Raw genomic sequence first — 23,772 nt, 5'->3', positions numbered from 1 at the left:
ATTTTTCCCACTGAGAATTCTCATTTTAGAGTTCCTCTTGCCAACTTAGGGTGCTCTGCTTCCGTATTGATTTCCTCAGAAATGAAGCACAGCAAACATTTAGTGACTGATGCACCGAGTGAACACTTGGAGTCAAAAACCTTGGATCCTGGTCCTGGCTCTGCTACTGACTCTGTGGCTCTGGGCAAGCCCCTTCCCTGCTGTGCACTTCAACGTGTCTTTGAATAAAATGGACGAGTGCAGCAGGCTTTTGTCCAGTGCTACCTCTCTGTCCCCCAGCAGGCTCTCCGTGGAGACCCAGAGCCCTCTGCTCCCCATGGGCAGCTGCCAGGCAGGGCATAACCTGCATCTCTGTCTGGCTCACCACCCACCTCTGGTCTGTGCCACCTTGATCCTGCTGCTTCTTGGCCTCTCAGGCCTGGGTCTCGGCAGATTCCTGCTCACCCACCAGACTGGCCTGCGCAGCCCTGATATCCCTCAGGTAAGTATCCTACCTAGCCCATCCTCCCACTGCAGGCTTGCTCTTACCAGTAATCTATTCTCACCTCCCTCTCATGCTTTTTGCACACAGGATTGGGTCTCCTTCTTGAGGTCTTTTGGCCAGCTGACCCTGTGCCCTGTGAATGGAACACTCCCAGAGAAGTGGCATGGTCCTCACGTCGTGGGCTTACTGACCACCTTGAACTTTGGAGATAGTCCAGAAAGAAACAAGACTCAGACATTCCATGCCAAGGTCCTGGGTAGTCAGATGGGACTGAAAGGTGAGATGGGGAAGGACTGTGGGGTTGGGCATCAGAACACTCCTTTCTACACTCGCCGGTCTGGTGACCTTGAACACATCTCTGGGCCTTGGTCACTTCTGCTGTGAGGAGAACGAGATCCTTTCAGCGAATACACTGCCCACAGTGTAGGTTCTCTAGGCGATTTTTCTCTTTCCCTTTCCAGCTCTGAGATTCTTTGATTCTGTTCTTGGAGATGTGATGGGGTGGGCTAGGTTTGACTCAATGTTCCTTCTCACCCCTCTTCATCCTTACAGCCTTCTCCTCTTAAACAAACAAAAAACCAAACTTACTACCATCGAGTCAGTTCTGACTCATTGCGACCCCCATTGGATTTCCAAGGCTGCAAATCTTTACGGAAGCAGACTGCCCCATCTTTCTTCCATGGAGCCACTGGTGGGTTTGAACCACTGACCTTTTGGTTACCAGCCCAGTGCCTTTACCACTACACCACCAGAGCTCATTGTTACTGCTTAAAGGTGCTGCCTTTCTCCTACCTACTAGTGATAACAGAGAAGCACATTCTGTTCAGCTGTTGAGTGTTCACTAGGCTTAGCGCAGCACCACATGCTATGGAGGATGCAGAAAAAATTAGATGCCATCCATTTCCAAAGAGTCTTCTGGGGAAATAATGAGTGAGGAAGAATCATCGGGTGCCATTAATTCCTGTGGAACGGTTGGCCTCGAGATCCTTATCTAAAAACTGGGGAGGTAAAGAGGGAGGAGAGAAAGGGAGAGTTCTCTGACTTTTGAGGTCCTTTATAACACTGTCATTCTGTGGTTCTCCTGTGAGTCGAGTGTGTGTATTTGTGTGTGTGGGGGAGTAGGTCTCTGCATGTCTGGCTGTACACACGTGTGAGCAAAGCACAAGAGTAAAGGAACATGTCTGATACATATAGACTTGGGACAATTTTACTGTTCTTTTTATTTTTGAAAAATAGAGCTTTATTGAGATATAATTCACATACAAGACAAATCATCCATTTAAAGTGAGTGCTTTTAATATATTCAAAGAATTGTGCAGCCATCACCACAATCAACTCTAGAACGTTTTCATCACCTCACAAAGAAACTTCACACACTTTAGCAGTCATTCCCAATTTTCTCCCAAGCTCCCAGCCCTAAGCAACCCCTAATCGGCTTTCTGTCTTGGTTGATTTGCTTGTTGTGGATGTTTTACATAAATGGAATCATATAATAATGTGGTCTTTTGTGTCTAATTTGTTTTACTTAGGATAATGTTTTCAAGATCCATCCATGTTGTAGTGTGTATCTGTACTTCATTCCTTTTCATGGCTGAGTAATACTCCAGTGTATGGATACACTCCTTTTCATTTATCTTTTCACCAGTTGATGGACGTTTGAGATTTCATTTTTTAGCTATTAGGAATAATACTGATAGGAATATTTGTGTACAAGTTTTTGAGTGGACATGTGTTTTCATTTTTCTTGGATAATTCCTGGGAGCTCTAGTACCATAGTGCCTAAGGCACTTGACTGCTAACCAGAAGGCTGGCGGTTCAAACCCACCAGCCACTCCTTGTAAGGAAGATGGGGCAATCTACTTCTGTAGTGATAATTGCCTCAGAAACCCAAGGAGGGGTCGCTATGAGTCGGGTCCGACTCAATGGCATATAACAACAACAACAACAATTCTGGGAGTGGAATTACTGAATGTATGGTAACTGAATGTTTAACCTTTTGAGGAACTGTCGGGCTGTTTTCCAAAGCGGCTACACCATTTTGCATTCCCACTAGCAGTGAATGAGGGTTCAAACTATTCCACATTCTTACCAACACTTATTACATCTCTTTTTGATTCTAGTCGTGACAGTGGGTGTGAAGTAGCTCATTATGGTTTTAATTTGAAGCTAATGAGGAGCTCTGGTAGTGGTGTGGTTAAACTACCAGGCTGCTAACCAATAGGTCGGTGATTTGAACCCACCAGCTGCTCCAGAGGAGAAGGATGAGGCAGTCTGCTTCCATAAATCTTTATAGCCACAGAAGCCCTATCAGGCAGTTCTAATCCGTCCTAAAGGGTCACTAGGAGTTGGAATCGACTCAGGGGCAGTGGGGTTGGTTTTGGTTTTGGTTTTGGTTTCTCGATGGCTGATTAGGTATTGAACATCTTTCTATGTGCTTATTGGCCATTTGTAGGAAGATCAGGCCATCTACTAAATCTAAAGGTTTACTGCCTTGGGAACCCAGTGGGGGTCACTGTGAGTTGGAATCAACTCAGTGGCAGTGGATTTGGCTTGGTTTTGGTTTATATCTCCTATGGAGAACTGTATGTTCAACTCCTTGGCCTATTTTTAATTGGGTTATTTGTCTTTTTATTGTTGAACTGTAAGAAGTCTTTATATGTTATTGGCTGTAAATCTAGATACTTTCTCCCATTCTGTGTGTTTTCTTTCCATCTTCTTAATGATGCTCTTTGAAGAACAAAAGTGCTTAGTTTGCAAGAAGCCTAATTTGTCAGGTTTTTTCTTTGCTGCTTATGCTGTTGGTGTCATATCTAAGAAAGTTAGCCTAACCCAGGCACACAAAGATTTACCCCTATGGCGTTAGCTCTTAAACTTAGGTCTTTGGTCCCTTTTGAGTTACCTTTTGTTGTGGTGTGAGGAAAGGGCCCAGCTTTATTATTTTGCATGGGGATATCCACTTTTTGAAAAGACTATTTTTTCCTCCATTGGATTATCTTGGCATCCTTGTTGAAAATCAATGAGCAATAAATTTGAGCATTTATTTCTGCAGTCTTAAGTCCATTCCATTAATCTATATGCCCATCTTATGCCCATACCCCACTGTCTTGGTTACTTTAACTTTGTAGTAAGTTTTGGAATCAGGTAATGTGAGTCCTCTAACTTTGTTCTTCTTAAGATGATGTGGCTATTCCTAGTTCCGTGAATTTCCCTCTGAATTTTAGAATAGTTTGTCAGTTTCTGCAAAGAAGTCCCATTCTTTTTATAACAGTCACAAACAATGTAATAACATCAACAAATATTTGGAGAAAATAGAAAACAAATCACCTATGGGTACCATCCAAGCAGTAATTATTGAGCATCTACTATATACCAGGCATGGAGAATACAGAGATCTATAAGACATGGGTCCTATACTCAAGTTACTTAAAGTCTAGCAAGGATACAGGTGTGAATAGAAGGAAGTACCTCTCAATGTGTGAAATAAAACACAAGTTACAGTGGGAGGTTCCCAGAACTCCATAAAGTGGCGATGGTGAACTCAAAAAACTGACTGTCGTCAAGTCGGATCTGACTCATAGTGAACCCTCCTTGGGTTTCCGAGGCAGTGTCACTATGGAAGTAGTTGCCCAACCTTCCTCCTGAGGAGTAGCTGGTGGGTTTGAACTGCAAGCCTTCTGGTTAGCAGTCAAATGCCTTAGGCACTATGCCACCAGAGCTCCCTAGTGAGGGCTTTGATTTTGATTTGATTGATTGGTTGATTTTCAACAAAGGTACCAAGATAATCCAATGAAGGAAAGAATGGTCTTTTCAAAAAATGGATATACTCATGCAAAAGAATAAAGCTGGGTGTTAGATAGATAGAGATAAATATTGATTTGGGTGAAGAGAAGGGCAATGTACCAAATGTGAGTGACCAATATGGCAGCATTGAGGATGAGAAAGACATAGAGAGTTACATGGGCAGTACAGACAACAAATATGAACCCCTTTGCATATACAGTACTGAGTTGTCAGTGAAAGCAAACATGGGTATAGGGACGGATAGATGGGTGAACAAGCTAAACAATTAGGTATGTCTAAATGGAGAGTGTATCCAAGATCATATATAGGGTTGGCAGACAATGGGCCTATAAGTTCATGTGAATGATCAGAATTCCCAGGTGTATAGTAAAGCTGACAAGGGGCAAGGTTATGGTCATTACTTGGTCACAGCCAGCTACCCAGAGCGACCAAGTAGTTGATCCTGCGGGCTTGGGACCATAGTCGCAGGGGACATCAAGCTCAATTGGCATAACATACTATACAAAACATTGTTCCACCTACTACTTTGGCGAGTAGCGACTGGGACCTTAAAAGCTAGGAAGCTGCCATCTAGATGCAACAACGGGTCTCTCCTCGTCAAGAAGAAAGAAGAAAACCAAAATTAATGGAAACAATCAGTCTTAGCGACTGGTACACCATCCGATCTGCAACCTATACAACTATGAGACCAGAAGAACTAAATGGTGCCCAGCTACCACTGCCATCCACTTGGAAGGGATGTAGGAGATCCTGCATAAAGAGGCAGAACAATGTGGTACAAAACTCAAAATCATTTGGGGGCAAAAAAAAAAAAAAAAGAAGGTGGGGACCAGGTTTGCTGGTCCAATGGAGCCTGGTGTAACCACTGAGACTATGGCCCCTAGCTGCCCTTCAGGTCTGGAATTGAACCCACAACTGTGGTTTCCAGCCAAGCAGAGTACAGGCATGTGAGTTAAACATTTACCTCAAGTAGACACATGCCCTGAAGAGAACAATCATGGGAGAAGGAAGGGCTGCTTATGCACAGGGAGATAGCTCAGGGTGCAGAAGAGTATGAAGGGATGGGCACTGGGAGGAGGTAACTATGGGGAGGAAGTCGGAGGGGAGCTGCTGCATTGTAAATTTTGGTCAATGACATGAGACAAAGTATATGTGAACTGCTGTATGAAAAGTGAATTTACTCTGTAAATCTTCACCCAAATCCTAATAAAAAAAAAAAAAGAAAGAAAGAAAAAGAATAAAGCTGGGTCCTTTTCCTCATACCACAACAAAAACAAAAAAAACTCACTGCCCTTGAGTCAGATCTGACTGATAGCGACCCCTCCTTGGGTTTCCCAGGCAGTATCACTACGGAAGTACATTGCGCAGTCTTCCTTCCGAGGAGCGGCTGGTGGGTTTGGACCACCAGCCTTCTGGTAGCAGTCAAACAACAAAAGGTAACTCAAAATGGACCAAAGACCTCAGTGGAAGAGCTGAAGCCGTAGGGGTAAATCTTTGTGAGTTTAGGTTCGGCCAACTTTCTTAGATATGACACCAAAAGCATAAGCAGCAAAGAAAAAAATTGACACGTTGGGCTTCTTGAAAACTAAAAACTTTTGTTTTTCAAAGAGCATCATTAAGAAGATGCAAGGGGATGGTGAACGGGGGCTTTGTCCAGGATGTGGTGACTGAGTAAGGCCTGAAGGAGGCTTAGGAGTTTGCCTTTCCAGCCAGAGGGAACAGCACGTACAAAGGCATGGAGATATGAACCAGGACAGCATGTTTAGAACTTCAGGGGTTCCGCTTAGCGGGAGGTGGGTGTGAAGAAGCAGGCACAAATCTATGAGGGTCTTGCATGCTGTGTCAAGGTCATTGCACTTTATCCTGTATACTGGAGAAACAAAGATTTTCATCAGGGACGTAATAGTTTTTTTTGTTTTGTTTTGTTTTTTCCTTCTGTTTGGTAGTTTTAAAAGATGGTTGTCTGACTGCCTGGAGGGAATGTGTCCAGATGCAAGAAGACCAGTTAGCTGGAGTGGTTGCAGTTAAGAGATGATGGGAACCTGAGCTAGACGGTGATGTTAAAGAAGGGAGGTGATTGGACATGTTAGAAATGTGGGATTGACAGGACTTGGGACTTCCTCCATCTGGAGAATGTAGAAGAAAGGAGAGAAGTTCTCTTACAGAATTTTACATGGATATTTTTCAGAGTTGTAGTAATGATGCAAGGAGCTCTGGTGGTGCAGCGGTTAAAGTGCTGATGGAAATGTGTGCAGTTCAACCCCCAGCTGCTCCACGGAGAGGAAGATGTAGCAGTCTACTTCAATAAAGATTAAAGCTTTGGAAACACTAACAGGCAATTCAGCCCTGTCCTATAGGGTCACTATGAGTCAGAATCCACTTGACAGGCAATGTGGGGTGCATATGCCCATTTGTATTTATCATTTTCGCTTATAATATCATAACTGTTTTTCCATATTACTACTTCCATATTATCATTTTAGTGGCTGTAAATTAGTTCTGTAAGTGGCAAGGCCATCATTTGTTAATGCTTTATCTACTGTCAAACATCTCAATTGTTTCTTATTTTTCTATATATTTGGTAGAATCACAGTGAGCATTTTGGTATAGTTTGCATGTTTTCTTTGGAATTCTTTCCTTAGGATTAATTTCTCCAAGTGGTATTACTGGGTTAAAGGGGATGGGCCTTGTTTAATACACAAATTCCTTTTATGGGCGATTCAGACCATATAAACATATACAGAGCAAATATGAAAAGGCCTCCTTACCTCCCCCTAGAAATAACTGTCCACAGATGGTGGGCGTCCTCTTAGTCCTTTTTTGTGCCCATTAAATTGGAATAAATACAGCCAGATTATCTTCTACAAATTATCATCAACCAAGAATGCCTATTTCCCTACATCGTCACAACTCTTATTATTATCTTTTTAATTTTTGTAAGTTTAATGGACAAGAGAATTACCAAATTATTTTAATTGACTTTCTTCTGATCGCTAGTGAGGTTGCTGGTGCTGATTGCTGGTGAGCATCTTACAGGTTTTGGCCATTTTCATGTCTTCTGTGAATTACTTCTCCATTGCCTTTGCTTGAGGAGCCCTGGTGGCGCAGTGGTGAAAGCACTTGGCTGCAAACCAAAAGGTTGGCGGGGAACGGGAAAAAGATGTGGCAGTCTGCTTCTGTAAAGACTTACAGTCTTAGAAACGTCCTTCCAGCTGCTTCCCCTTCTCTCTCCATTTCTCTTCCATCATTTCTTCACATAAGACTTTCAGGATCAAGAGATCACTGGCCAAGAAACAAGCAGACTCACCCCGTTCGCCAACAAATTCGAATGAAACTTGGTAATGAAATCGGGTATAACTCCAAAAGGAGACGTTGGAGAAGAACCAAGCTCAGTCTGTTTACATATATTTATCTGGTTCACTAGCATTCTACCATATCAAGTTTAAAATTTTACCACAGTCCGATCGATTGAACGTGTATTGGGAAAAGTCTGGTTTTTTCCTTGGTTTTTGTGCTTCCTTGTTGAGAGATTGACTAATAAATAGGTGTGATCTTTGGTTTGTGGGGGTAGGATTTACAGTCTTAGAAACCCTATGGGGCAGTTCTGCTCCATCTTGTAGAGTCACTATGAGTTGGAATGGACTTGATAGCAGTGGATTTGGTTTTTGGTTCCTATCCTTTGCTCATTTTTCTTTTAAGTTGTCTTTTTCATCTTGATTTTTAGAAGGTCTTAATACATTTTGGGTAGTAAACATTTTGTCAGTTAAATATATTTCGAACCTATCACTTACAATTTTAATGTATCTCTTGTATAGAATCCTTTAACTTTCATGAAGTCAGATTTATCAATCTTGACTTTTATTAAGGCTTTTAGATTTTTTGTCTGTCTTAGGAAGGCTTTGCATATCCTAAAATTACAAAAATATTCTCCTGTGTATTTTTGTTTATTTCATTGTAGTGAAAATATAAATAATAAAACATACACCATCTCATCCATTTCTACATGTGCAATTCAGTGACATTGATCACATTCAATTTGTGCAACAATTCTCACTATCCTTTTCCAAATTATTCTGCCACCACTAACATAAACTCTAAACAAATGCTCCCCTTTCCCCACCTCCCACCCTGGTAACCATTAATAAGCTTTGGTTTCTATATATTTGCTTATTTCATATTTTAAAAAAAAAAAAACTTCACTGCCATTGAGTCAAATCTGACTCATAGTGACCCCTACTTGGGTTTCTGAGGGGGTATCTCTACAGAAGTAGATTGCCCAACCTTCCTTCTGAGGAGTGGCTGGTGGGAATGAAGATTGGGCAATCCACTTCCATAGAGATACTGCCACCAAAACCCAAAGAGGGGATCCGACTTGATGGCAATGAGTTGGTATTTGGTGTAATGGCTAATTAGACTAATTAGCAAAAATCATGATAAATGGAGAAAAGATTGAAGTGTCAGGGATTTAATTTTACTTGGATCCACAATCAACACCCATGGAAACGGCAGTCAAGAAATCACATGTCATATTGCAATGGGCAAATCTGCTGCAAAAGACATCTTTTAAGTGCTAAGAAGCAAAGATGTCACTTTGAAGACTAAGGTGGACCCCAGCCATGGTATTTCCCCAGCCATGGTTATTTTCAGTTACCTCATATGCATGTGAAAGCTGGACAATGAACAAGGATTGATGGCTTTGAGTTGTGGTGTTGGTGAAACATACTGAAAATACCACGGACTGTCAGAAGAACTAACAAATCTGTCCTGGAAGAAGTGCAGCAAGAATGCCCCTTAGAAGCAAGAACGGCCAGACTTCATCTCATGTAGTTTGATCATGTTGTCAGAAGGGACCATTTCCTGGAGAAGGATGTCATGCTTGGTAAAGTAGAGGGTCAGCAAAAAATAGGAAGACCCTCAACTAAATGGATTGACACAGTGACTGCAACGATTAGACCTTTATTGGATATATGGCTCCTGGGAATTTTTTCCTAATCGATAGGTTGTCTTTTCACTTTTTTGATAAAGTTCTTTGATGAGCAAAAGTATTTAATTTTTTCAGCAAGAAAATTACTAGAGCTAATTGAAAGTTTGAGTAAAGTGGGAGGATACAAGATGAATATAAAAAACCAGTTGGATTCTTCTACGCCAACAAAGAGATCTCTGAAAAGGACATAAGGAAAACAATACTATTTGTAATAGCTACCAAGATGATAAAATACTTAGGAATAAATCTTACCATGGACACAAAAGACCTATACAAAGAATACTACAAAATACTACTACAAGAAACTATAGGAGACTTACTTGTATAAATGGAAGAATATCCCATGCTTCTGGATAGGAAGACTGAACATTGTGAAAAATGTCAGTACTACCTGTGGTAGATAAGTTGTGTGTCAACTTGGCTGGGCCTGGTTTTGAGTGGCTGGGCAGCTGGATGTAGTTATTCCCCATGATGAGACTGGTAATTAACTCCATGGTGGAATCTACTGGAGCAGCTGAGTAGCTGCCTTAGGGATGTGGTCTGCTTCCACTTTATAAGAAGACAGCTTTGAGAAAGGTCTCTGAGCTTTTGGCACACTTAGATCCTGCATGTAGCTGGGTCATTGTTCAGCAGCCTACCATGTTGTCTGCCTATCTTGGGACTGCTAACAGACTTGAATTAGTGGCCTACCATGTTGCTTGATAATTTGGGGACTGTGCCATTTTACTTGTTGACTTTGGGTTTGTCAGCTTCAGCAGCCAGCAAGCTGTCTGAGTGAAGAGATGCCTCCAGCTTCAGTGGGCCAAGAGCAAGAGGCAGAGCTGAAGCTGAAGGTCAAGGGGCTTTCACCCAGTCCCTAGAGCTGGCACTTTGAACTTAGACATCTAGCCTCCCAAACTTTTAAGAGAATAAATCCTTGTTTTCAAAGCCACCCATTTCTGGTATTTTCTGTTAGAGCAGTGCTAGAGGTAATCAAAACACTACCCAAAGCACATCTGTAGAATCAATGCAAACCCACTCCAAATTCCATCAACATTCTTTAAGAACATGGAAAAATCAATGACTAATAATTTTATATGGAAAGGAAAGAGAGCATGGATACACAAAGCACTACTGAAGAAGAAAAAAATAGGAGGTCTCACACTTCTGGATCTCAAAACTTACCATCAGCCACAGTAGTCAAAACAGTCTGGTTTTGACAATAGACACATAGACCAGTGGAACAGAATTGAGAGTCCAGAAATAGATCCATCCACCCATGAACAGCTGATCTTTGACAAAGGGCTAAAACCCATTTAGTGGGGCAGAGATAAGACTCTTCAACAAATGGTGCTGGCAGAACTGGATATCCATTTGCAGAAAAATGAAACAAGATCTGTACCTCACACCATACACAAAAACGAACTCAAGATGGATCAAAGACCTAAATGTAAAACCCACTATAAAGTTCATCAAAGACAAAATAGGGGCAAACTTAGGGGCCCGTAAGTTATGATATAAATAGACTATCAAGCATAACCCAACATGTACAAACAGCAGAAGAGAAACTAGATTACCAGGACCTTCTAAAAATTAAATTCTTATGTGCATCAAAAGACTTCTCCAAAAGAGTAAAAAGAGGACCTATGTTGGGAAAATCTATTTGGAAATGACATACCCAGCAAGGGACTTATCTCTCAAATTTATAGAAAACCTCAACACCTCAGCATCAAAAAGACAAACAGTCCAATTCAAAAATGGGGAAAGGCTATGAGCAGACACTTCACCAAAGAAGATATTCAGGCAGCCAACAAACACATGAGGAAATGCTCATGATCATTCTCGAACTCACTGCCATCAAGTCGGATCCGACTCATAGCAACCCCTCCTTGGGTTTCTGAGGTAGTATCACTACGGAAGTAGATTGCCTAGCCTTCCAAGGAGTGACTGGTGGGTTTGAACCACAAGCCTTCTGGTTAGCAGTCAAATGCCTTAGGCTCTATGCTACCAGAGCTCCCTCATAGTCATTAACTCAAAACTCAGTGGTGTCGAGTGAGATCCAACTCATAGTGACCCCTCCTTGGGTTTCCAAGGCGGTATCACTATGGAAGTGGATTGCCCAACTTTTCCTTCCAAGGAGTGGCTGGTGGATTTGAACCGCCAGCCTTCTGGTTAACAATCAGATGCCCTAGGCAGTCATTAGTCATTCCAAAACCAAACTCACTGCTGTTGAGTTTATTCTGATCCATAGCAACCCCTCCTTGGGTTTCTAGGCAGTATCTCTATGGAAGTAGATCGCCCAATCTCCCTTCCAAGGAGTGGCTGGTAGGTTTGAACTGCCAGCCTTCTGGTTAGCAGTCATATGCCTTAGGCACTATGCCACCAGAGCTCCTCATTAGCCATTAGAGAGAGAGAGATGCAAATCGAAACAATGAGATATCTCATCCCAGCAAGAATAGCAAAGTTCAACAAGGCAGAAAACAGCAATGCTGGAAAGGATGTGGCGAAATTGGAATTCTCATATGTTGCTGGTAGGACTGTTTTAAAATGGTACAACCACGGAGGAAAACGGTATGGCGCTTCTTAAAAAGTTAGAAAAACCCTTTGATCCAGCACTCCCATTACTAGGAATATATCCTAAAGAAGTAAGGCCTGGGGCACAAATAGATATACACACACCCATGTTCATCACAGCACTATTTACAATAGCAAAGAGATGGAAACAACCTAAGTGCCCACCAACAGTTGAATGGATAACCAAACTATGGTACATACACACAATGGAATACTATGTAACACTGAAGAATGAAGAAGAATCAGCAAATCACCTCTCATAACATGAATGAACTTGGAGGGCATTATGCTAAATGAAATAAACTAATCACAGAAGGACACGTACTGTATGAAATCATTATTGTAAAAAATCAAGGAAAAGTTTACACAGGGAAGGAAATTTTCTTTGTTGGTTACCAGGGATGGGAATAGAGATTGGGGGGGGGGGGATAGATGGATAATTAAGAGACAGTTTTGATACGGTTGAAGGGATTTTAAAAAGAAAGAAGATTAGCCATTAGTTGATAGTTTTTGAACCTAAATTATGGGCCCGTGGGGGTTCATTGCACTTGTCTTTGTTTCTGTTTGAAATATTTTATAATTAAAAAAGTATTTAATTTTTGTATAATCTCATTGATCAATTATGGTCATATCTGATAATCCATCATTAAAAACTAGGCCCTGCATCTTCTAAGATTTTAATGGTTTTAATGTTCACATTTAAGGTGGTCTGGTGGCACAAAAGTTGAGTGCTTGACTACTAACCAAACGGTGGTTCATACTCACCCAGCTTTTCCAAAGGAAGAAGACCTGACAGTCTGCTTCTGTAGCCAAGACTATAGCCAAGAAAAGCCCGTAGGCTAGTTCTGCTCTATCACGTGGGGTCACTATGATTTGGAATGACCTCAGTGGCACCTGTGGTACCGGGAATTACTTGGTATGGCTTTTCTAGCCATGGTCTTTGTGGCTCCCACCAGATCACTGCATGGGACCATGCAAATAAGGTGTATGGAACTCTAATGTGAGGACTGGTTACTTTTGCTATGCTGTGGGAATTTTAAATGAGCCCTCCTAGAGGAGGGGATCTCACTGCCATCAAGAGAGAGGAACTGGAGATGAAGTGGAGCGCATCCTTGGACCCAAGATCCCTGCCCTGGACCTCCTTCCCAGGAGGATGGCCAAGACAGCTGGCTGAGATAACAAGAAGCACCAGACAGAGTGGCGGTCTTCCTGGCCCACGGAGCAAGAAAGCTGAGTGCCGCCGCTGGGCAGGAGGCTTGCTGGTGGAGTGAGGTCCACCTAGGTGCACTTACCAGCAGAGCTTAAGAGCTTTATAACATTTGCCCAAGCAGGGCAGAGGCCAGGCGTAGAGGCCAAGAGCCAGAGAGGTGTGCCTGAGGGCATAGCAGAGGGGAGACTGCCCTGATGGAAGAATTGTATCCTGAGCCTGAGTCGCTCCTGAACCTGAATTATAGCCTGTTTTTAAAAACAAAAAAACTCACTGCCATCAAGTCGAGTCTGACTCATAGCGACCCCCTTTGGGTTTCCGAAGTGCTAAGTCTTTACGGAAGTAGATTGCCCAGTCTTCCTTCTGCAGAGTGGCTGGTGGATTTGAACAGCTAGCCTTCTGGTTAGCAGTCCTCCATAATCGTGAGTATTGTCTTTGAGTTCTTTGTGGCCATGGCAATGAATTACCGAACCCAGCAGAGTAGTGAGTGCCATGGCAGAATTGGTGAAAGGCTGGAGGGTGGCAGCATGTCTGGCCTCACAGGAATAAGCTTTGGGCTGCTGCTAATTTTGTCTCCTTTGTGAGGTTGGAGGAAGTCAGAAGGTGGAGCCCCCCGCCCTTTTTGCAGCGCCCAACAGCAGTGTTCACATTTAGGTCCTTGATCCATTTTTAATCAGTTTTTTGTGTATGGTGTGAGACTTAGATTCTGACTCATTCTTCTGCATGTGAAAATCCGATTTTCCCAGCACCATTTATTGAGAAGACTTCCTTCCCCGTGGAAAAGACTTCATGCCCTTGTTGAAAATCAGTTGACTTTTGCTTACTATGGCTTTACAGTATGTTTTGAAATCAGGAAGTATGAGTCTTCCTACTTCTTCTTTTTCGAGATTTCTTTAACCATTCACAGTCCCTTGACCTTCCATGTAAATTGGAGGATTGGATTTTCTGTTTAGGTTGTGTGTGGGGGAAGCTATTAGAAATTTGATGAGGATTTCATTTATTGCTTTGGGTAATACTGACATATTAACTATATTAAGCCTTCCAATCCACGAAACTTAATGACCTTCCGTTTTTTTAGGTGTGATAGTTCAATTTGTGTGTCAACTTGGCTGGGCCTGGTTGAGTGGCTAGGCAGCTGGATATAGTATTCCCCATGATAAGACTGGTAATCAATTCCATGGTGGAATCTACTTGGAGCAGTTGAGTAGCTGCCTTTGGGTATGTGGTTTGCTTCCCGTATGTAAGAAACAGCTTTGGGAATGGTCTCTAGCTTATGGCAAACTTGGACCCTGCATGTAGTCGTGTTATTGTTCAGCAGCCTGCCATGCTCTGCCGACCTTGGACTTAAAATGGACTTAAGTTAATGGCCTGCCATGTGGTTTGGTAACATCGGGACTGTGCCTTTTTACTTGTCAACCATGGTTTTGTCAGCCTCAGCAGTGAGCAGCTGTTTGAGTAAAGAAATGCCTCTAGCTCCAGTAGGCAAGGAGCAGGAGGCAGAGCTGGACCCCAGGTTTGAGGGGCTTTCACCCAGCCCCTAGAGCTTGGCACTTTGAACTCAGACTTAAAGCCTCCAAATTGTAAGAGAATAAACTCCTGTTTGTTAAGGCCATCCCATTTGTGGTGTATATTCCTATCAGAGCGGCACTAGGGAACCAGAACATTAAGTCTTTAATTTCTTTCAGTACTGTTATTTATGTTCAAGTCTTTCACCTTGCTGGTTAAATTTATTCATAGGTACCTTATTCTTTTACATGCTATTATAAATGGTAATGTTCCCTTAATTTCCTTTTCTCCTTGCTCATTGTTGATATTTAGATTCCCTCCTGGAGCTCTGGTGGCATGGTGCCTAAGGCACTTGACTACTAACCAGAAGATTGGCAGTTCAAACCCGCCAGCCACTCCTCGGAAGGAAGATTGGGCAATCTACTTCCGTAGTGATACCTCCTCAGAAACCCAGGGAGGGGTCACTATGAGTCAAAATCGACTGCACATAACAACGACTGTTTTTTATAGGTTGACTTGGTACCCTGCCCTTTTGCTGAATTTATTAGTTCTAATAGGTTTATGGAGCTCTGGTAGCATAGTGGCTAAGACACTTGTCTGCTAACCAGAGGGCTGGCGGTTCAAACCCACCAGCCACTCCTCGGAAGGAAGGTTGGGCAATCCTACTTCCGTAGTGATACTGCCTCGGAAACCCAAGGAGGGGTCGCTATGAGTCGGGTTTGACTCGACGGCACAGAACAACAACAACAACAATAGGTTTATTGTGGATTCTTTGGGGTTTTCTATATAAAAAATCATGTAATCTGTGAAAAGGGAAAGTTTTACTTCCTCCTCCTCAAATTGGATACCTTTCATTTTTTTTTTTTCATAGCCTAGTTGCATTGGTTAGGACTTTAATTAAGACTGATACTGAACAGCAGTGGTATGAGTGGGCGTCTCTGTCTTGTTCCTGACCTTCATGAGAATGTCTTCAGTCTTTCTCCATTGAGTATGATGTTAGCTGTGGGTTTTTCATAGATGCCTTTGTATTTTCCTTTAATACTTGCTTAGGGTTTTTGTTTATTTGTTTGTTAGTTTGTATAGCTCTTTAATCCATCTGGACTTTATTTCATTAATAGTGTGAGATAAGAGTCTGACTATGTTGTTTTCCTAATGGAAATTGTCCCAAGGCCATTTACTAAATAGACTGTGCTTTACCCACTAATTTGAAATGGAGTGTGAATTTTTTAATGGATTTTGGTACCTAGTGGAAAACTGCTTTCCTAAAAAGGAAAAAGGTTTATATAGACTGACATTGGCAATGTGTACCTGCCCCAGTTTCACTGCAACCTTGTAAGTATTGGTATGATTGTTTCATTGATTGCAGGGTAATTTAAGTTAATTTTTTGTTTAAATTGGCACACAGCTATTTTCATTTCTTGATGATATAAATGATGGGATACAGAGTACTTTCTTGAATAGAATCAATGCCAAAACGCCTGGTATATAAGAAGCTCTAGGAATGAATAGAAATCTGAAGATGGCATTGCTCCCTCCCCACCCCTCATTGTCTTTCATTTTGCCTCCTGAGCCTTACAGGATCTTTTGCAGAAGAACTGGTCCTCATTACAGCCAGGGTGACCACAGAAAGGACTCCAGGAACCTGCCTGTATTTTAGTGCTGCCCCGGGAATCCTGCCTTCCAGCCAGCCACCCATATCCTGCTCAGAGGACGGAACAGGAAATGCCACTCTGAGCCCCCGGGTGGCTGAGGAATGTATCAGGGTCTGGAGCCACGAAGGCCTTGTGCTTACCAAACTGCTCACCTCGGTAAGAACCTCCAGTCAGCGGAGTTTCATAGACTGCCATGCAGAATTCTTGGCCCTAGAGGCTCTGAGAGGCGGTGTTGCCTAATTGAAAAAGCACCAAGTTTGCAAGCAGACCCTTGTAGGTGGTGTGGCCTTTGAGCAAGCATCTTAGCTTCTGTAAGCCTCAGCTTCTTCATCTGTAAAATGGAAAGCATGATGCTATCTCCTAATACCAACAAATATAATAATTAAATGAGAATGGATGTAAGGTGCCCAGCACAATGCCTGGTAAATAACAGGTTTGATAAATGGCAGCGATTACTATTAATTACTGTCTTTAAATGAGATAAATGTGATCTCTACCTCAAAGGAGCTCAGAAACTGTAATAAGAGGCAGAATGGGTTGATTGCTATGATACAGACGTGAGCAGGGTGTTCTATTAACACAGTAGAGAGCAGTTAACCCCAACTTGAATGTTTATGGAGAGTGCTTCACAAAGAAGGTAGCATTTAAGAATGAGAAATGTATACAGTAGTTTACAATGCACAGAGTGCTTCAGGGTCATTACCTCCTTTGATCTTAAAATAGCTCTTTGAGGGAGATGTTATTATCCCATTTTACAGATGAGGAGATAGAGAAGGGGAGAGAATTGCTTAAGACCATACAACTGGGTAAGTGGCAGAGCCAGGTCTACAACCACATCTGACTCCTAGTCCCAGGCTTATTCTGCCCTGTCAGGCTGATCCTTGGAAAATGAGGAAGATTCTGCTAGGGAATGTAATAGAAGGGGTTCAGGAGAGGGGAGATACAACCCAGGCAAAGGGAACAACATGAACACAGGCCTTTGCAGAGAACTCCGTGACGACTGCCTTAGGAATGACTTAGGAGAAGAGGCAGAGAAGCTGCAGGGGCCCGAATGAGAAGCACCGTGAACGCCAGGCTCAGAAGCTGTGGCTGGACCCTGCAGGCTGTGGAGCCACCTCAGGATTTTGAGGAGAGAGAGGTGCTCTGTGGGGGCTGGGTAGAGATTGGCCGCAGCAGATGAGGGAAACCAGGCTTCTGCCTGCGCTTGCCTCAGTTTAAAGACCTGGTGAAGAGCATGACCTGCTTCTTGGAATCGGAGAAGCCCTGGGCTCCAGAACTGACCCTGCTAGCACATCTGTAAAGTGTGGATGATCATGAACTCTCCTATCTCACGGTGTCATTATAGGGGCTCAAGTCCAGTCACAGGATGGGCAAGAAAGAAAAAAGTGTGTAAACCGTTGAGACAAATGTTACCTTGTGTAAAAATTACATTTTCCCTTTAGGGTTAGATGTGGAGTGCCCTCTCTCTCATGGTGGCTTCTCTCTATAGCCCTTGGGCTGAGAGTAGGATGTCTTCCCAGAGGGCGATGCTCCATCCTGCCTCTGTCCTCCCTCCCTCCCTGTATCTCCTTCCAGGAGGAGCTGGCCCTGTGTGGCTCCAGGCTGCTGGTGTTGGGCTCCTTCCTGCTTCTCTTCTGTGGCCTTCTCTGCTACATCACTGCCGTGTGCTTCCACCCACGCCGGGAGCCACACCGGTCTAGAACCCGGCTCTGAGGCCCTGGCCCAGCGCCCACTTGTTCTCAGGTGAGGTTGCTTGTCACAGTCCTTTGGGAGTTGGGAATGGGGTTGGGGTGGCCCTTATAACAAGAAGATCAGGTCCTTGGGATCCATTCTCAACTGTTGCTTCCGCTGGGTCTCTGGGAACCCTATTCAGTTGCAGCTCTTCATGGGACAGGAAACAATGTACACTATCAGCATTCAACATTTTTCTTACTTGTTTTTTACTTTTATATTATGAAATGTTTACCACTCATGTAGAAAAGCCCACAAACCTAAAAGTACAGCTGAGCAAATTGTTATAAAGCAGACATTCTTAGAAACACAACTCAGGCAAACCAGAAGCTCCTCATTGTCCCTTTCTTTCTGACAACACCTTCCCTCCTCATAGAGGTAACTGTTGTCTTGGTTTCTAATTTGTAACCAAGTGTGCATTCCTAAACAATACGGCTTGATTTTACTTCTTTTTTGAACTTTGCACAAATACAGTCATCTAATACGTACGCTTTTGTGACTGTAGTTTACCAAAAAAAAAAATCGTGGGTCTTCAGAATCCTACAGACTATACACACACACACACACACACATATTTTTAAATTGGCGAAAATGGTGCATTGAAAGGGGTCAAGTTGATGATGTATCCTGAAGAGGGAATGTGCTTGTCCTGCTTCTGTCCTAAAATCATGATACTCAGCTTTATAATGCAATTTTTAAAAAAATTTTTATTGTGAGTTGGGTGAAAGTTTGCAGAGCAGATTCATGTTCCATACAGCAGTTCATACACATTTTGTTTCCTAACATTGACTACAGTTCCCCACAATGTAACAGCTCTCTTCCTGTTTCTTCCCTGTATTTACCTCTTCCCTGTGTCCTTCTTTCCTATGCCTTCCTGCCCCCTGAGCTATCTCCCTGTGGAAACAATGCCCTTCTGTTCTCCCATAATTGATCGTTCTAAGGAGTGTATCTACCTGGTGTGAATGTTCACCCTATATGCCTGTCTATTGTTTGGCTGGAAGCCATGGGAGTGAGTTCAATTCCAGACCTGAAGGGTAACTAGGGGCCAGTCTCAGGGGTCTCACCAGGCTCTATCAGATCAGTAAACCTGGTCTTTTTTATGATTTTGACTTTCATTCCACATTGTTCTCCCACTCTATCTTTATGATGCAATTTTTGTCAAATTCTTCTTGAACAGATCAAACAAATCTTACCCAAGCACTTGACATACACCTTGTATTTCCATTTAGCCATCACTGCACTTAGCAAAAGTTGGTCCTCATACCACTGTACTTCACAAAGATAGCAGTGGTTGGGGAACACTTTTTGGTTTATTAGTTCACATGTCAGCTTATTAGGGGAAAAAATACTGCAAAAAATCCTCACTCTGACAGGTGGTGTTGTTACTGTTATGTGCCATTGAGTCGGATCGACTCATAGACTCATAGCGACCCCTCCTTGGGTTTCTGAGGCAATATCACTACGGAAGTAGATTGCCCATCCTTCCTTCCGAGGAGTGGCTGATGAGTTTGAACCGCCAGCCTTCTGGTTAGCAGTCAAGTGCCTGAGGCACTATGCTACCAGAGCTTCCACTCTGACAGGTAGGTCTTATGATTTGAGAACCATAGGTGGTACACCAGCTCTTAAACTGTTGTCAGCTTTGGCTGGATGCTGTGCCCCAGAAAATAACTGGCAGAAATGGAAACAGCTCAGGCCCAGAGAAGGGCTCCACCAGTGAAACTGGAAGCTCAAGATCAACTTTGCTTATTTCACCATTTTGCTGAGAGCCAGGCCTGACTCCTCCAAGGACCTACTTGGGACAGGAAGTGGTGGAGCCCTCTCAGCCTTTCTTAGATATGAGTCAACTGGGAAGGAAGGCTTTCTGGCCCCTGGCAGATCCTGGGGCCCTGAGGCCATCCTGACTGGGACAACTGCCCACTCCTATCTCTGGTTGTCACTTCCTCTGCTCCTTCCTCAATTTCTGCAGTCATCCCAGAGCTCAAGGGCCCTCTGACCTGCCTGTGTTTTAATTTTCTTTTTGTCTTTCTCAGGTCTGAATCAACCTCTTGGGCCTTGGTTCTGAGTTGGAAGAGATGTTGCAAAAAATGAAGAGCAGGGATGTGGGGAAAAATAAAAGACTTTCTTCCTCAGTATTCTTGGGGTGTTGATTGGGGGTTGGGTTGAGGGTAGACAGGCTTGGGAGCTTTAGAGAATTTTTTTTCTTTTTTCTGTGAGCCCATTTGGGATACAGATTGGATTAGGGTATAGGTTACTTCATCTCTCCCCACTATGTGACTGGGCTTTGAAAAACAAATATTTTTTTGTTCCAACTCTGCCACTTTATGCCTTGTTTTCTTCTGTGGAATAAGATTGGTAATTCCAGCCAGTTGGGAGGCTCAGGTGGGTATGGTCATGGAAGTGTGTTTGCCAAAAATGCAATGTGACCTTGGGCAGGTCACGCAAATTTTCAGGCCCTCACTTTCATGAAACCGATTTAGTTTTCCCAGCACTGATGTGCCAAGATTCCTCGACTTGGGAGTCCGCGTCCAGGCTGGATGGTTACCAACTTCAGAGCAGTCCATTTTCCCGCCTTTTCTGCGCCCAGCAGCAGCCTTCCCTTACCCCTCCCAACCTCTTTCCGGAACGCATGCGCCCATCGTGGCTTCTCCTCTAACCCGCGCCCCCTCAAAGCTTCCCCTAGCAACAGGGGGAGCTGAACGCTAAGGAGGAGCAAGCGCATGCGCCACAGCCCTCTCAGCGACCAGTGTCTGACCGCGCTCTGGGCTCCTCCCCCTCCAAGACTATCCCTTCTCCCTTCCTCCAGGGTCCGCGTGGCGGGGCGCGCGCGCACTCAGGCTCGGTGGTGGCCCTTCTGCCTGACCGCGGCGGTGAGGAGAGAGGGGCGGGGCCGTTTCACTTTAGGGCTCCGCCCCATTTGGCCCGGCATCCCTACCGCGCCTGCGCGCTCCCGCCCGGTCTCCATCTTGGAATTGGGAGGAAGAGGGAGAGGGAGATCGGGACGAGATCAGGGCTCTGTTACGGAGAGAAGCTGAGACGGAGAAGAGGAGAGGGAGAGAGGGTGCGGGGACCGCTAGCGGCGTTTTAGCTACAATTTTTCCGCTATCTTCAAGAAAGAGAAGGGGAAAGGGAGGAGGCCTGGGCAGGAGTGGGGGCTGTCACCTTCGGACCCTGGCGTTAGTGGGGCCGTGAGGCCGGACGTCCTCAGGGTGGGCCCCCTGTCGGTGGTCGAAGACCCGGGACTCAGGCTCTTGGGTCCTGAATTTCCAGGCTTGGCCTCTCGCTTCTCAAATATCCGGCATCTGCCCTCAGATTCCAGATATCCGGGTCTCAGATCCCAACCTCTCTCAACCTAAGGACTCTGTTTCACAGGATTTCAGTTATCTGGGGTTCAGGACCCTCGGTGCACCAGTATCTGGGGTTCATTCCCCAGGCTTTCAAATACCATTCAGTCCCCTGCGTTCAAATATCCGGGGTTCAGACCCCCATAATCAAATCCGGATTCAGCAACTGTCGGCCTCGAGGAGGAGGAGGACTGGACCGCGAGGTCAGATCAGGTTGTCACCCCCTCCCCTCCAGGGGAGGCTTCCCGGGCCCGCCCCTCAGGAAGGGCGAAAGCCGAGGAAGAGGTGGCAAGGGGGAAGGGTCTCCTTGCCCCTCTCCCCGCCTGGCAGAGCCGCTGGAGGACCCCAGGAGGAGGCGGAGGCGCTGGGGCACCATAGTGACCCCTTCCAGGTGAGAGCTGGGTGAAGGGGCGAGGGTCCCTGTGTGTAGCACTGAGAAGAAAGGGTGCTCCTTTCGGAGAAGCTGGGCCCGAGCAGCTCGTCTCTTCAGGATGGGGAAGCCCAGCTGGGCCAGTGGTCAGCCTCTGACCAGCCTTGCCTTCTGTTGCCACCCTCTTCCCCTTCCTCTTCCCTTCATGGTGTCTGGTTGATGGGGACCTCAGGTGACAGGGTCTCCTGTGTCACGGGGGGGGGGGGTTACACCCTAGGATGCTTGAGCTAATCAGATGGATTTGCACTCTTGTGGTCTGCTTCCCTGTTCTGTTGGTCCCTCACAGTCCCCTGCCCTCCTCCATAATGGTCCCTTTTTCCTGACTGTTCTGGGGTATTAATTCCCATGCCTCTGATCCCCATGGTGGGTCAGGATCTGTTTTTCAGGCCTGGTTCAGTTGGGTTTCTTGTCCTTGCAAAGAAATGTGTGTGTGTGTTACTTGGCAATATTCTCCCCCAGCTAATGTTACCTTCCAGCCTCCTGTGATGGTATGAATAACCTCATACATTTGTTGAGTGGCCTACCATCTTCAAAGTGCTTTCACATCCATCTCTCATATGCCCCCACCACCACGTTCACCCTGGGGAGGCTTTTTATTGCCGTCTTCCCATTTTCCAGTTGAGACCATTGAGGCCCAGAGAGGTTGCCCAAGGTCACACAAGTGGCAGAATCAGGATTTGAACCCAAATCTTGTGCCATCTCTTGTCCCCTGAGCCTGGGCTTGGAAGGCGTCCAAAGGGAAATAAGTTGGAGTGAGGTTTAAGAATGAGGGTTGAAATGAGTTTCCTTTCCTGGAGTGCTGTCTGTCCTTCAGCTTTTCCTAATGGGAGGCTCTGGCTCCTGCTTTCTGCCTAGTGGATTTTTCTCTCTACCATGACCTTCATCTTTACCCTGATCCCAGATTTTGGCCCAGGTTGCTGAAAAGACTGTATTTTGACAAATGTCTTTTGACACCAGCCATAGTGGTGTCTCTTAACAGCTAAAGCCAAGCTACTGGAGTAGGGTGACCCCCAAAGGATTAAAGTGGTGTTGTGGAGACCCTGGAGGTAGGGAAGGAAAAACCCATGTTTAGTGTCAGTTTAGTGCTCCTAAGTATGGATTTCATTAAAATCTCACAACAGCTCTGTGTTGTAATCCATTTCACAGAAGTGAAGACCCTGTATAAGGAGCTAACTTAAAAGCCCTGTTGCTGGTGGGAGGTACTGGCAGGGTAGGTTAGAGGCAGATGAACTTGGGTTTCCTCATCTGCATAATGGAAGATAACATTGTTCATAGTAAAAGGTGGCTATGGTTGAGCACAGACCTTGGTAATCGCTCAATAAATGTTCATTGTTATTGTGAGGAAGAGCTGCCATGTGATATTTTGCCAATTTTTGATACCCCTTACGTGTGGCCTGGGGTCCAGGGTTGGTATTCTTGGACTGGGTGCTGGCAAAGAGGTCAAGAAAATTCTGTTAGCACATTGTGAGCACCTGCCTTTATGTGTGGGTGTGTGGTGGGGGTGAGGGGTGCTTGGCTGCTTGTGATGGAAGAAGGGATAAAGGGGCCTGCTCTTAGCAGCCTGGGAGCTGCTAAGGGCTGGGCTGAGAGTAGTCAATCAATCTCCCAAGCTATTCTGAGTTCTCTGCACCCTGGGGACTCACCAGAGAGTTCCTCCAGCTTCCACTTGGGCTGAAGAGACAGAATTAACAGCACAACAGGAAACAATGCACGATAGAATATAATTACACTATGAATTGTTAGCTGTTTTTCAGTAGCTAGAACTCTGCCCTAGGAGTCCTGCACTGCTAGAGTCTCCTTTGTATCCTTGACCTGAGCCTAAGTTCCTACAAGAGCTTGGCCTGATCTGGAAGCCTCTTGGAAAGCCAGTCCTGTAGGAGCTTTCTCGGGATGTTTGCCTGGGCCTTCTAGGGCTTCTTTCAGGGGCTGGAGTGGTCAGGAGAGGCTTCCTGCAGGCAGGGGGCTAAGAGGAGTAAGCAGGCAGGCCTGATTGGAGACAGGTCCAGTTCTCTGACCTTGGAGAAGTCATGTTTCCTCTCTCTGTCTCAGTGACCCCCTCTGTGAATAGTAATAATGGTCCCTG

At 44.6% G+C, this 23,772-nt stretch overlaps 1 protein-coding gene across 1 annotated transcript; it reads left to right on the top strand.

Moving 5' to 3' along the window:
- Positions 1 to 229: 229 nt before the first annotated feature.
- TMEM219 (transmembrane protein 219) lies at positions 230 to 17,900 on the top strand. Its single transcript, XM_007950212.2, has 4 exons — positions 230 to 481; positions 572 to 761; positions 16,114 to 16,343; positions 17,763 to 17,900. The coding sequence occupies exons 1-4, from the start codon at positions 230 to 232 to the stop codon at positions 17,898 to 17,900; spliced, it is 810 nt and encodes a 269-aa protein (XP_007948403.2).
- The last annotated feature ends 5,872 nt before the right edge of the window (positions 17,901 to 23,772 follow it).

This window comes from Orycteropus afer, unplaced genomic scaffold, assembly GCF_000298275.1.
Source record: "Orycteropus afer afer isolate SDZICR_OR568_19922 unplaced genomic scaffold, OryAfe1.0 scaffold00266, whole genome shotgun sequence".
Lineage (NCBI taxonomy): Eukaryota > Metazoa > Chordata > Mammalia > Tubulidentata > Orycteropodidae > Orycteropus > Orycteropus afer.
The sequence above is the reverse complement of the archived record's forward strand: the minus strand, read 5'-3'. Positions and strand labels throughout refer to the sequence as shown.